At 36.0% G+C, this 15,080-nt stretch overlaps 2 protein-coding genes across 5 annotated transcripts in view; both read right to left on the bottom strand.

The window, feature by feature from the left end:
- LOC143462976 (septin-7-like) overlaps positions 1-15,080 on the bottom strand; it is a 131,832-nt gene that overhangs the window by 62,172 nt on the left and 54,580 nt on the right. The gene's annotated exons all lie outside the window — the stretch shown is intronic.
- LOC143463449 (uncharacterized protein C20orf96-like) lies at positions 125-4,881 on the bottom strand. Of its 3 annotated transcripts, none has more exons than XM_076961920.1 (9): positions 4,251-4,881; positions 3,714-3,834; positions 2,551-2,707; positions 2,081-2,298; positions 1,949-2,010; positions 1,728-1,823; positions 1,035-1,226; positions 672-793; positions 125-523 (listed from the first exon to the last, which is right to left on the bottom strand). In XM_076961920.1, the coding sequence occupies exons 1-9, from the start codon at positions 4,377-4,379 to the stop codon at positions 463-465; spliced, it is 1,158 nt and encodes a 385-aa protein (XP_076818035.1). In that variant the 5' UTR covers positions 4,380-4,881; the 3' UTR covers positions 125-462. The 3 variants fall into 3 exon arrangements, with proteins under 3 accessions (XP_076818035.1, XP_076818037.1, XP_076818036.1); XM_076961922.1 differs by lacking the exon at positions 4,251-4,881 and adding an exon at positions 2,796-2,878 and having other exon boundaries at positions 3,714-3,732; XM_076961921.1 differs by lacking the exons at positions 3,714-3,834; positions 4,251-4,881 and adding an exon at positions 2,796-3,033.

Raw genomic sequence — 15,080 nt, forward strand, 5'->3', positions numbered from 1 at the left:
CCCCCTTGGAACACTGTGAGTTTGTCCATCGCCCTCATGAAAAGCATGATTGACATTTGACATCAAGTCTAGATTCTAGAATAAACTAGACTTATAGAATACCGGTATAGACAAAATGTTTTTAGCCAAGAGAGAAGAAGCTTTATTAGATCAAACCTATGACAATCTATTCATGACAACACTAAGCTAACTCGGATGATTATCCACATATTCTGAAAAAGTACAAAACAGTTTTGAAGTCTGCATTTTTTAACGAAAACTTGACAAACTGAATCCGTAGGTTATTTTCCTAAAATAACAAAGGAAATATAAAAAAACTTAGATACGCTGAACGTTAAAAAGTTGTACAAAAAATAAAACTTTTAATGGATTTCTATTACAACAGTTTTACCCTATAACACTAATAACAATGAAAACACTGACTAATTAAGGTAAATTAAACAGTTAAGCGCTGTGGCACTATCAAATAGGTAGAAATTGTTGGACGGGAATATCCAGAATGACGTCTTCATCAGGGCTGCATCTAGACAGTCACAGTAGTTAACGTTAACAAAAAGTAAGTGATTAGTTAGCTATTTTTTGACTAAATTTTGCAAGTAGTTAGTTATTGTGTCATTTCTTTATTAAAATGAATTCCTGCTTTGTCAAATTTTGTTGTCATTCTTACTTACTTAGCTGTTTTATGAAATGCTTCAGGGAAAACATATTTCCGAAAATCAGTCTCTGTCATAGATTTTAGGCGAGATACTTCTTGTTTCAAACTTGCAATTTCATTTTCAAGTTCCAAAATGGCCTGTAAGTGAAAAAATTGTCCATTTTACAACAAATTATTCAAAAAGTACTGAAATTTTATTTAAAAAAAAAACAATAATTTATTACCAATTCTATGCAATGCAATGATAATTAATTAACACTAATTGCTCTTTTACACTAGATATTTCATCCAAATTGTTCATTATGTTAAAGATGATTTTATTATCCACATAAAAAAAAACAATTTAAAGAAAGAAAAGTTATATTCGGGCTATATTCGCCTCTTTGTTTTTCTTTATTTCTTGAGCAAGCACTGAATTATTTTCAGCCAACATCGGCAACGCACGAGGGGCAAACAGGTTGTAGGCGTCTTCCGCTGCTTCGGTGACAATTTCTTTTGTTTTCATTGTGCGCGCCCCTTCCATGCTGCTTCTCTCACCTTTGATTATTCTCTCTAATTCAGTTTTCTCAGCCTTGAAAAATTTTGAACATTAATTACCAGCAACTTGCAACGCTACTGCACTGCACTCAATTAACTACTAACGCAGATGTTTTGGTCCATGCAGTTTCCATTAATTTAAACTATCGAGACATACAACAAGATAAGTCAACACGACCAAGCCAAATTTCACATCTCCTAAACCGATAGTTCTCAACCTCTTTCTGATACATTGGTCTCTTTACCGCCTTAAGAGCGGTAAAGATTCCAATTCCTAGGATCCCATTCCCCATTGCCTGCTTTTAGCAAGCAGGAAAATATTTCAAGTTTTGATCTAGTTTCACTTTTACTAAAAAAAGTTTAAGACCACAAAATATAAACAAAACACTCCTCCCCATGGAGAAAGCTCACTTTTGTTGAGGACCATTTTCCTGGGTACTAAGCCAATCATTAGCGTACAATACACAACTTATAGGGTGGAATTACATCATTGTTATATTTTCGAAAATATGTTTCAAGTAAAAATGAATACTACCTTTTGCTCCAATGACAGATTGTGAACACTGTTGCGTAACTTGGAAATGTTCATTGCTTTTACTGGGTATTCTTTGTCTTTATAGGTCCGTAATACCTGAATTAACGCATTTCATTCAAAATCCTAATTGTAGTCCTAGTGTACAAGCTTGCAGCAGAAATAATGGCACATTTCACTGACATTACATGCCAAAAACAAAGTAAAATTAATCTGAAATTTACTTGTAAGTCCTGCAAGATTATTTGAAGATCTTCATCTGCTGCTAATGTTAGCTTCTCGAGACCTGATGGAACAAGAGTACAGTGAGAGTTGGTGTCTGCTTCAAAGTTCGAAGCCAAGTTCAAGGGAATTACTTTGCACTTCCTTCATGACTGAGTCTTTCGATTCACGATATCCATGCTTTGTCTTTTCAACCTCATCCACGTGCTTGCGTTGTAACACCTTTGTGGCGCCACTGTATTTTTCATATTTCTCGAGAAGCCGAGTAACATTTTGATGAGATTTTCCTTCCACGCCTGTGATCTCATCCTTAAGACTATAGTTTGTCTCGAGCAGAAATTTTTTTAAGTTTCTACACAAGAAAAAAAGCTATTTTACAAAAGCCTTCCAATAAGTGAGGTTTAAACAAAATTAAGCAATTACACTAACTTATGAACTAGATCAGGGATCACCAAACTATGACCCGCCTAACTGTGCCAAAAATGAGCTTATTGCATTGTAGTCTATTGAAAGAAGTGGGAATCCAGACCATGATTGTCAGTTCTCATGCTTATCTGACCCTTTGTGGAAGAAGTTTGGTGAAGCCTGAACGACATGAACTAACCTGTAAACTTTGACAGAATTTTTTCTGGCAGCTATTTGTGCTTTTAAAACCGATATTCGTTCACTTTGAAGTATTTCATATGTGTGATCAATTGGTGGTTCCTTTTTGTTCCAAGGATGAAAACACAACGAAGAACATGTTGTAGTTCCACTTGCACCTACAAAAAGCAAACAATTAAATAAAGGTAAATATGCTAATTGTTGTTTGCAGAAGCATCATATTGCAATCAGTAGCATCATACTTACTTCTGCTTAAGGTGCAAGATGATAGCAAGCTTTTCTGCAAGTTAACCTCGGACTTCATTGCTCAAACAGAAGCTCACGGAAAACTGTGTAGCATAGTGACAACTTCATAAGTTTACCAACATAATTCTAATGCCTACCATCTAATTTTTCTACGAACAAAGCAAACAACTACATGATGTCAGTAAAGAGTTAATAAAGCTAAGCAGACTCAGTTTCTTCACAACACTTCCATAACGTTAATCTCTGTCTAGTCAACTTCACGCTTCTGGCTAATTCCTATTTTCTGTCACTTTTTGTAAATTTTCCAGACTCCTAACTGTAAAACAAAACCTGACATCATGATCTTGAAAGAAAACTACTATGCTCACACACAAAACTGAGGATACTAAAAACCTGAAGACTGACAGCGTTAAAAAACCATACTCCTAACATATTCTGACATTGTTAGCTAATATTCTAATTTTAGCTTTGGATTTCTTTTAATTTTGTGCTCTTACATGAAACAGGTTAAGTTTTAATCTGTTTGCTATGTCATTATGATATCAACACTTAACCATATTAATGATGCCACCATAATTATATGACATCTTTTGATAATATTAATAATGTGCTTTAAGCCTATAATGCTGCAGTCTAAGCCTAATGATTTTGAGTGTAGAAGTAAAAAGGACCTCAAGTTTCGTTGCTGGTGTCAGTATTGATATGAATGCATCAAAACATGAATGGAAAGTAGTTTTCAATGGTAAGTGGAGAAACACGTTTTACTAATATTTAATAATGTTGTAATATCTGGCGGGACATAAGGTAACATATCACTCTTAGAAGATTAAATTAGAAGAAGAAGAGGGCCGGAAACCATGGGCAAAAATGCAAAATGATGTAATATCATTCACAATCATTTGTTTTGTTTCGAGTTACCTGTTAAAGGTCTGCTAGTGCTTCTTGCACTTGGCTTGGATTTAGGTTTTAAAGTCGCTTTGGTGCTGGGTTGAGTGGATGTAGATTCACCAAGAGACACTCGCTGCCATTGTGAATAATCCTGCAAACATTTACAACACATAAACATGAGTTATACATTTGTTAATAAAGAATGTAAACAATTCGGCTTTGACATTTTTTTAAATTGCTGGAACTACAGTTATATATATTGTTCATGTTATTTTGAGTTAATTTTACTGCTAGCTTATCTGTTACAGAAACTGACAAATTTTTAAGGGAGAAATACAATATCCTGAAAAAAATACTGCTTGATTCCAGAACTTTCTTTGACATAACACCGATATACAAATCGTCAGTATACTGATCACATTATATTTTTGCTTTGGCATGCCATGACACCTACTTTCCTATTTATAAAAAGCTGTACAGTTCATTCCAAGTATCTGATTATAGTTTGCGAGTTATTTATGCAATTTTACTAATAAGCTATAACTGCCATAGAAAATGAATACATACCTGAAATTCAACTGAAAGTTTTCCTTCAAGAGCTTTTATAATATCCGCTTTTATTTCTTCTTGGGATTTAGCAAAACGAGAAGCAGCTGCTCTACCCCAGCTGACAGACAGTGTCTCTGGTTTCAGCATAGCTATACCTGTTATAAATGCTGATATGGTCAGGTTGTTAAAATAATATATAGGGTTTATACATCAATAGCTGTTATTACTATTACCAATGACAAAAAATAAACAATGCAACAAAGGTTTCTTCAAACGAGTCACAAGTTTCATTTTACATATTTTCAATTAAACCCACATCCTGACATTTTCATGTTAAAAACACTAGGCCTAACACTATTTCGAAATGCAATTCAAAAAACAAAGCTTTTCTTTTTTTGCTTCACACCAGGCTACAACCTAGGCATGCAGCTATAGAGGTTGTCAAATCTCTTTCTATAAAGTAATAGGCTACAATAGTGAAATGTGTGGCACATCATGTATGCACAAGACTTATCAATATGCATACCGAACTTCTAGCATACACAACCCTGCATTTACGCGGATTTATAACAAGTAAACACCTGAACACTGAAACAACAAATATGGGCATATTTGGTAGTTTGAACGTTTAATTAAAATAAATAACTGAACCTTTCGTGCACGCCAAAATCTGTGTTTCTGCATACACGATTTCTTACCGATGAAGCGATGCTGTCTGACCGTCCGCAGTATAGCCTACCACTACCTGACTACCAGGCTACCATCCTGTCATGGCGGGCTGCTGAGTACGGACGTTTTCAGCAAGATCTTGGGCGCGCCAAACAACCAAAAAATTACAAAGTGCAGTGCGCAAAAATGCTCAGACATAATGGAAGTGGGCAATTACACCATACTGCTATAATGCAATAATGTGATACACAGTTTGATTTATTCTATCTTTAAATCAATTGAAAATTGAGCGCACAGAAATTTTGTCCATGTCATTAGGTGCAAAACAACGCGCCTTAAGTGTGCCATTGAAGTTCCTGAAAAACATTATTAAGTGCGCCTATGCCATACTCTGCAGTCTGGCTGTCACATCTTGCATACGCCTCCATATAGCCTATATGCCTGTATGCTACCTTATATACCAAGTACAGAGAAGTATATTAAGCAATTTTATACGAATAGAGCACTAAACCACGTGAGCATTGTATGGCACAAAACTCTTCCTTTTCCGACCGGTATCACATCTCAGGCAAGATCATCCCATAACTGAACAAACTGTCAAACCAAAACGACATGTACAGTGACCTAGTCTATAGCCCTGGCCAGCCCATGGGCTATGGCATTCTTGTTGCTATTGCCGAAGACTACAAACATCGTATAACTACAAACACACAAAATTTTTTTTTCATACAGAGGGTTTTACTGTTTATACGATTAATGAAATTATATTTTATGTGGTTTGTTATTGGCTCAAATGTGAACTAATTATAAAGAACAAAAGGAATTTCTGTGCTAAATTAAAATTAAAAACCATATTACAAGGTTTGTGGAAGCGGTTAGAGTGTTGGAAGTTGGAACGCGTCCGTATGCGATACGCAGCAGCGCTAGCGTTTTAGTATAAAATTGAAACACATCTTTCCAGTTCCTTAGCATTAACAACGCTTGCTCCTTTTCAGTGGTCCCGATAAGATTGAGATAACCAAAGCTCGACTAATGAGAAATCATTGGGCAATACAATGTAAAAAAATCAAAACACAAATAAAAAGTGTGTGTGTCAATCTGAAGGAGCACAACGACCAGTTCGTTAACCGGGGCTTAAGCAATTAGGACAGCTTGACTTTAAGTCGTGCAAAAACTTTTCTCAGTCCGAGGATAAAGATTATGATAATATATCATTCCATCACCGAGTTTAAATTCTGCAAAGACTTTTCTAAGGGACTTAGTATGAATATAAAAATTATGATACTGACACCTCAACAATCTATTCTATATCATTAAAATATTGGAGACCGACCACAGATGGCTTCTCGTTTTTGCGAGAGACCGCTGCAGGAATCCAAACCGAAACTTTTCCTAGTGACTGCAAATCTGGGATCGGTCCCTCGTAAAATGGTGACGATAACGACGCGTTTCGGCATTTATAATTAGACAGTAGTCGGACGTTTTCGTTGGCAACGTTTTTGGATCGCATAAAAGCTAGACAGCCTCAAGGAATTGCACTCTAATTATTATGAACTGCCTATGCTAGTGTGGCCACATTTCTTTCAGGTGTGGTTATGATATGTGAATGTGTGCCGCTTGCAATTGGAAGCAGAGGCCATTGGCAATTGACCAAGACAAGTAAGACAGATCAGTCAATGTTGGCTGTTGCACTATCTTGTAAGTTGCAATGTGTTAAGTTGTAAATCGTGGTATTATGCTGAGTTTGTGAAACAACACAAGCTAACATATTTTCCACTTTTTGTATCAGTTAGCTAGGCCTAGCCTATCGTGTTTTAGTCAATATTTTGAAGCATTTCAGACTTGCCTGCAAAATTTGATTTATCTGTCTGTCCCTAGACTGGTCAGAAGATAGCAGCTGTAGGTTTATATGTCAGTATATTTTATTATATGTCTATCATTATACCTATTATATCTATTAAATCATCTTTTATACTATATATAACTTTAAAGCTTAGCACAATCTTTTTTGTTCCCTACAGTCAATGGTGAAAAATGAATGATAACATAGCTGTATATTGCTGTTTGGTATGGTATGATAATCTTTATCCAAAGGCATTACAATGGTAGTGCCACTGGGTATTGAACACGGGGCGCCTAATTGTGAGCCTAGTGCTTTAACCACTCAGCTGCTTGTACCTGTAATCTGTATAATATCTATCTACACACACTGGGATTAGTTCCATGAAACCTTTGTGCCTTATATATTAGTATCAGTGTAGCAAAGTGTAGGTATTGTTGTTACTATAGCAGCTACAATCTTTCTATATGTTGAATGCTGACAAGATGCTAAAAACTTGAATACAAAATTTTTTTATTGTGTTATAACAGTTACCAGTTTAGCACAATGTTTTTCAATCTGAATAGTTATTGGTGAAAAATAAACAATGCAATAACAAATATTTTTCTCCCTGAAACGGATTCATGTGCCAGACGTCTAATCTGGACACATCCAATGAATTGAAAGCAAACTTTCCAATAGGCAGATAGGGTTGATGTATTACAAAATAAATTTCAATATAACATTTGTCGTAATTTTTTTGTTTCTCACATTTTGTAAATTTATTTTCTGTATATATCATATACGTTTAAGGAGATCCAGGTTTAAATCTCATGTTGTTACAAGTACCAAAAGATACACACATTTTTTTTAGTTTTTCTATTGTGTTACAGAACTGCTCATTTTGACCCTTGAACAACAGTAAGTGTCGTTAATGCCTTGTCGAATGGGCGGGTGTTGAAATTAAACACGAGTTGCATTATTGCGAATCCCACTACTTGTTAAGTGTATATACACTTAAGCATAATTCATAGAAGCATGAAATGAATTAGTTTATCTGGCTATTTTTTGTATATATGTATAGTCCTCCATAGTACTTATACATATATACTTCTATATATATTCATAAATAATTTGTAAAACTCAGTGAACGTTTGAAATAGTAAATATTTTTTTATTGGATATAGATAGTTGTAAATTTGCTGAAAAGTTTATTTCGTATTTGGGTCGTGTCAATAATGTTTGTGTACTGTACTGTATATAATTGTCGGATTTGTGATGCTAAAATGAATAACTTATATGTTAACCGGGTCTAGTTAAATTTCGCATAATACATTATTTATACTGTATATGCAAACGCATTATCTAGTTTTGTGTTGTTATCATAATTCATTCTCTCATACAAATCATACCTCTAAAAATGTATTTTTTTTCATTTTTTATTGGGTATATAATAATTAATGGGTATTCCATCAGGTAAAAGTTGAATTCACATGGTCGGTGTGATTTTTGCTCAAGGACGCTCTAGAGTCACTTTTCTTATTTGCATTGCAAACTTTTCTTTCAGCAGTCCAACTGTTTTCATGGATTGGTTGTTGCACCACCACACATTGAAGTATTTTTCGGAAGTTACCCTGAATATACATACAAGCTAAATAAATGTACATACATGTACATAAATTACGTATAAATGTACATGCACATGCATACTTGTTAAATAAACAGCCTTGCTAACTGGGTCGGGTAAATAGATCAGATTAATGAACTTGTAATCTAATAATCGAAAAATAACAGGACTGTCTTATTTCTACAAGAAATGTTTTGCTTTTTTCTGTGCTCAAAGTAATTAACAATTAGCAATTGTTTATTTATCTAAGTAGGTTAGTCGCATATTTGAATGTAAGATAAATTTAATGCTAGAGAAGTGTACAAAATATGACTAAACTAACGGAACAGAATAAGTTAATTAAATTCTAGGCCTATATTTATGCTTTACGATAAAGTTGAAGGATGTTCTGCAAGGTTGGCATAGCCAGTGCACAGACTGCGACTGGTTGGTTGTCGTCTAACAATATCATTTTATGACTACACACAATATATAATATGCCAAACAAATATTTCCATTATTTAAATGAAGACAACAGTATAATAATAGATTATACATTATACATAAAAATAATAATACATAATAATACAAATCCGAGATAATACAAAGCTGATGCTTACAGTGTTGTGGTTAATAAATTAAAAATCATTCTCATGGTTTACTTTACGCTAATCTTCCAACAAAACACACCATATAATCTGGTGATTATGTGAAGTGCATGGGTTTGGCAACTTTTTTCTGGTTAAGTCATGACTCTTTGAAAAAGATGAAATCTGCCCAGTTTAGAATTTTTAGATTCAAGTCATCATAATGCAGTTGCCTGTCAGTCATTGGCTGAAAGCTGGTGATTGCAACCCAATTAATTCTGTGTTGTTCCAACTCTGTGTTTATCTTGTGCTCTTTTTTTTGTCTATTAAACAAAAGCTCTAACAACATTGTTTATCTCACACTTTGTTTTGCTCCGTTAGCAGACACACTAGTGATTGTTGACTATCCTATCATTGCAGTTTAAGGATTTGTACAAGTTGGGCTATTAATTAATATTAATTATGGTTAATTTATGTCAACTTGGTGTTTGTTTGTTCAATTCTGGTAGGTTAAATTATGATTGGTTAAGTTAGCTTTTTTCCCTAGCTCTTATAAAAAAGATTAAACTCCCAAGGGAAAATTTTGTGGTATTGTGTTAGATGATGCCTCCCTGGTTAAATATCAGACAGACTAATTGGTTGAGTCATCTTATTATGACACCCACTTCCTTAACTATCCAGCGCTGTCATGTCAGCTTACTCCAATTGTTTAAGACACTGTTTTTATTTACCATAAATGATGGCGCTTTATTATGGTATACCACTCCGTTGTAACTTCTCTTTGTACAATTTTCTGGTTATGCTGAACATTTCAGACTTCAGTCTGTTTATTGGTTTTATTGGACTCCTTTTATGATGACATCTGTGTTTACTTTGTGAGTTACAACCCTTAGTATTTTGCCTGAGGCTTAAGAATAGAAAAGTTTCGTCAAGAACAGTTTTAGTAAAACGTTCCTCAAGAACGTATGTGGAATACAGACAACAGAGTAGTGCGAAAAGACATAAAATATGCATAAAAGTGTGCCAGGGGGAATTTATGTACCATCTGCCACATTTTTCATTTCAAACCTCTTGAGGTCTGTGTGGTTTTCGTTCTTTTGTGTCAATTTAAGGGGCGACTTAATCGGCCTTCTTTCTCTTACCTGGAGATTAGCTTAAGTGTTCAAGATAACTTCAAAATTTTACGAGCTTAGTTTCTCAGCCATAACTGTAACGACAGTAATTTACTGTGTGTTCAGCAAAACTACACAACGCCTACCCATACGAACTTAACATATCAATTACCTTAATTTCATCATATCATTTTGTTTATTTCTGATACCACAAAGCATTGAATAATTTGCCAGATCATGATTCTTGTTTAATTTCGATCTAGCGTCCTCTTTCGTTGTTGTGTTAGTGTGTGGTAACATAATTCCGGGCCGATCTGCCTACAGAGTTTATATGGTAAATATTTAATTTTGGGAGTTGCAAGCCTTTTTCTTGTTGGTGCTTGTCATCTTTTACAACAACAAATGTTTCAGCCACTCTTTCAACAGTTTAGACGTGTGTTCCTTTAAATAAAGTAGTTTATCACCAAAAAGAACACGTCATTGCTAATCAAAAAAGGTTAATCCATTATTGCAACTTATAAGGTATGCGGATGAAACGTTGGGTGCAACGCGGTCTGACCAGGAAATCACTCTGATCACAACGTAATTCATGACGCGTTTGCTGACGTTGTTACTTAACAATACTTACTGTTGCGTGTGTTCCCTGGGAATATTCCATAGATAAGCGTAGGCCGAAGTTGCTTCGGCGATCGAAGTTGTGTACTTTGGCGACGAAAAATTATTCAAAAGGTTTTCACGTGACTTAAAATGCAAAACCTTTTATAGTTCTATGTTATTGTTCATCGTCGTCCATTTGTTTGTTGGCCACTGCCCAATAACCCTGGTTTGAATTTCCGTGTTTGAGGCAGACGCATCACAAGACTGTTCCTGGACTGTAATTGGATTCGCATATAATGTGTTAATAGGCTAAAATTCTGTGACACACTTTTTTGAATCTTGGATGCTGTAATAGCCTTAAAGACTCAGAAAAAAACTATATTGCTTGTAAAGGGATTTATAGATACCGTTTATTAAGTGATAGTGACTATTTCACCGGAAGTAGGTCGCGCAGCCCATTGTTGAAGATTGACAGCTAAGTTAAGAGAATGGGTATGCAAAAAGTTAATTTTAGCTATTTAGAGTTTAAAATTTGAAGTTAGGTTTAGTTCACCATATCATAACATTTAGGTTGGGTTTACAAGAAACAGCGACAAATAGCTTCGAATCCACGATTTTTCCACTGAAATTGTGACAGGCTTTATATTTATATTGTCTTGCATGTGTATAGTAAGTTTCCAATGTTTTGGTTGAAGTACAGAACTCCAAGATTTGAATTACCCAATTTATGCTTACAAGCGAAGATGATGCTTTAACGATTTATATAGCTATGCGATGCTGTTGCTATCCGTAATGAGCGCAGTGGTCAGTTAACCTGTGAGTTGTTTATGATTTTACTTCTACAAGGCTACTTTAGCGGTTACTACTCAAAAGGCAGCTGTTAGGTGGTTTCATTTTTAAGCGCTCTTAGATTCATACGCCCTGAATTACCAGGTCACCAGCAATTTGTTTACGCAAATTTCCGCAAACCCCTTCTGCTCAGCAGGTAACTTATTTTTCCGGTTGCCTTCTGTTTGTGTAACTACCGTATAAGGCAGTTCACCGGTAATTGTGGGCGATGCAGAACAGGCTTGGACTATGAAAATACCCACTCCGCACAAGTTTTCCGTGAATGACTAAGCGGCAGGTCCCATCATTCGGGAATCAGAATTCAGTGTTACATACAAGATACGTGTAGAATACGTAGGCTGTAGGAAAATGACTCAGGGTGACATTAAATCGCGTCTTATCTCATACTCCCCAATAAGCATATAAGTAGTGAGCAGTGTTTTCGCGTTAACCGATCATATGTTTTTGTCTACGCGTTTTAAACCGACTTAGTAAGTTATAAAATGATGTAGGTCATTAAAAGAACGTCTGAACCAAGTCATGTTGCAATGATGGTTTAAAATGGTCAGCTACAACGCGTTTAGGGTAGTTGCACACTCAATGGATTTGTATCAGATTTTGTAGTAATTAGTGTAATAATCCTCTGGATGTGTTTATGCCAGCTGACAAACAAGAAACCATCGTATGTGAGCTCGATCAGTTACAGCCAAGTATTGCGTCGCCAAGTACATTTGTGTAATTTTAGCTTCTGAAAGCGTAGAAGTGGACAACTTGCAGTGTTCATTACTGCGATCGGCTTTGCATGATACGGCCGGAAGTTCTTCCGTATATGGAAGTACTGCATGTCGGTTTACGTCAGATGGGCTAATTATGCTCTTAGGTTGACTGTGTAAAGGAATACGATTATTCTGGCGCCAATATTAATTTAATGAAATGACTAAAATCACATGGAAACGAAATTTAAAATATTGAAGGAAAACCAAGATCGTATATACTTAGTCAAGCATGGAAAATATATGTCAACTTATTGCTTTGATGGAGTTCTTCATGCCACTTTGAACTAACTCGTTGACTATGTTTTTCTGATTTTTAATGTAAAAACGCTTTCCCGAGTATACGTGACTGATGCTTCTGCCATCAACAGCATTTTCTATTGTTTTTGTAAGCCTACCAAAAATGTTTAATTAGCTTTTAAAAAGTTTCCGATTTTGGATATCCCATTCAACAAGAATTAATTTTATCAACGCAGCATGCGTATTTCGATAAAGAAAAAATATGCATTCGAAGTTGTTAATAAAACTTGAATATTCTGGAATCGCGTTGACCGATATCACCGCATACCGCTCCTCACTGTAACATAGGAAGTGACGTCACACCTAGCTGCAGTGCTGACTGGACTACGCTACCAAACGGTGTTGGATGATTCATGGAGCTTGTTTGTATAACCTACTCAGTATTGCGCGTAGAAATGGACTAATTGTAGAGAATATACAGGCACTGTGCGTTTAATTAACGTTGAAAGCGGATACGACGTTATCAGAAGCATCAGCTGCAATAACTAATCGTACTGAGTATCTCAGCAATAATAAGGCGAGCGACCACATAACCTTGCGTGCTGGCCGAAAGTTAATGTTGACTTATATTACGTAATGCACAGTTGTTATTATCGCCGTTCTGAAACGAAAGTCAGTGTAAAGAAATATGTAGCTGCATGCCGGCCGGTGTTCGAGCCAAGAGTGACGTTAAAAAATATGTTAATATCCCCTAATATGACACACTATTCCACTTCGATTATAATCGAAATAATTATAATATTTAGCTGGGGTAGGAAGGCGACAAGTTTTCGCGGAGTAGCGATCTTTCGGTGGGGTCCTATTATTATCGTTGTCCAAATTCTCCCTTATACAGTCGCAGTATGATTTTTCAGCGTTCGTTGTTATTGCGACTTACTCTTTTTTAGTTCATAGGACTTCCTCTGTCATATGTTGTGGTTAGTCTACGTCGCATCATGAGTAAGGGGATAGGCTGTTGCAGTCTAAAAAGTTTAGAATTTTCCTCATACCATTTGCAGCAAGTTTGTTCGACCACGAGCACATTGTCAAAATTGTTTACTTTACCTGGATTTCAGGAGTTTTCGAGTCGAACAAGTAACCGTTTCTGTTTACAAAAGGAAACAACGTCTAATTAGGTTTTCATTGGCGTTGTGCAGCCGGCTGGTGTAGTGTTGTGTTATTTTCAAAGCATTGTGCTGAATTGAACGTTAATTACACGATTAAGGAATTTCATTGCACGTTTACTTGTATTTTTAAAAGTTGAACATTATGTTAAACAACGTAAGCAGCTAGCGCATAAAACGGTCCATCGTCATTCCAGTTACCAAAATCTTCACCGCGTAATTGGCCAGTCTGGGCAAGAGATTTAGCTATGGGACCAAATTGATTGCCAATTTAGATAAAGGTTTTCATTGATCTCGTTTAACAGGACTGGTGCTTGCAAATGAGAAACTCCTTATTCGCTTAGATCAATCATTTTAGTTAAAGGTACTGTAACAAGTCCCAGTACGGCTTAAGAAATCAATACACATTTGCAATCGATGTCATTTCACGCTCGGTAATTTTTGAAAACGCCACCGCCAAACTTGTCTTTACTTTTCAGGCGTCTGAATGTAGACCTGTTAATAAAAACACTGTCAATCTCACGTAACCATTCAGTCCGTGTCAGATTTTTTTTCTGCTTGACGTGACCTCTAACACATGTGCGTTGGGGTCACGTGATTGCGTGTCGGCGATTCAGTCGATTGAGGGAATTATTCCAGGTATGTTGAGCCTTGACACAAAATAGTTGCATCCGAGGTACAATGCTATGTAAGGTTCTACAGCTACTTGCGACGAATGGGGCCGTGGTAACGTGTGACTGTCGGTGCTGAACGGTTGGTTTGATTTATATGCAAACCGCGTTGTGTTTTCGCTCAACTGTTTGCCCGCTATCGGTGTCTATCTGTTCTTGCAAAACTAAATAAACTGTGAAGATTAATGTGTGGGGTGCAGGTCCTGTGATTAATACTTTTTTAAAACTCAATAAATGACTTTTTTGTGGCATGTCGCTCTTTAACGCAACAGTGGTACATCATAAAGGTACTTCAAAGGAGTCCACTATTACGTTAAGAGAGGATGTGATATGTGTAGGTCGTATTTAATTTGGATTGAGCGCCAGAATTTGGTATTAATACAGAACACTGTAGCCAGTGCCAGCATCGCAAGCTTATAATTAATTGACGAAATTTCACGCCATTATTTCCTCTGGTTTCATTGGTAAGCTAAAACGCAGTTAGTTTAATCATTTAAGGAATGTTCGGCGGCAACGTTCGTCTCCTTCGCTCGCTGCATGACACTTGGTAGCCCTATTTGTGCGACATATGTTAGCTGCACGGTTTCCCTGTGCATTGTTGGAGGCCAGGCGGGCAGGAAACAGAGGTGACGGGAATAAAGGGTCGATAGGTTGCCCCTTGCTTAGGTACTAATGCTGCAAATCATATCAGAAAAGGCTTTTAAAGCTGCGGCCATTAGTTACACTGTTTTCCAAAGACGTTAAACACTTCTCTAATGTAGTTAAGATTAATAGTAGGTACAG

This window comes from Clavelina lepadiformis, chromosome 6 (genome assembly GCF_947623445.1).
Source record: "Clavelina lepadiformis chromosome 6, kaClaLepa1.1, whole genome shotgun sequence".
NCBI lineage: Eukaryota > Metazoa > Chordata > Ascidiacea > Aplousobranchia > Clavelinidae > Clavelina > Clavelina lepadiformis.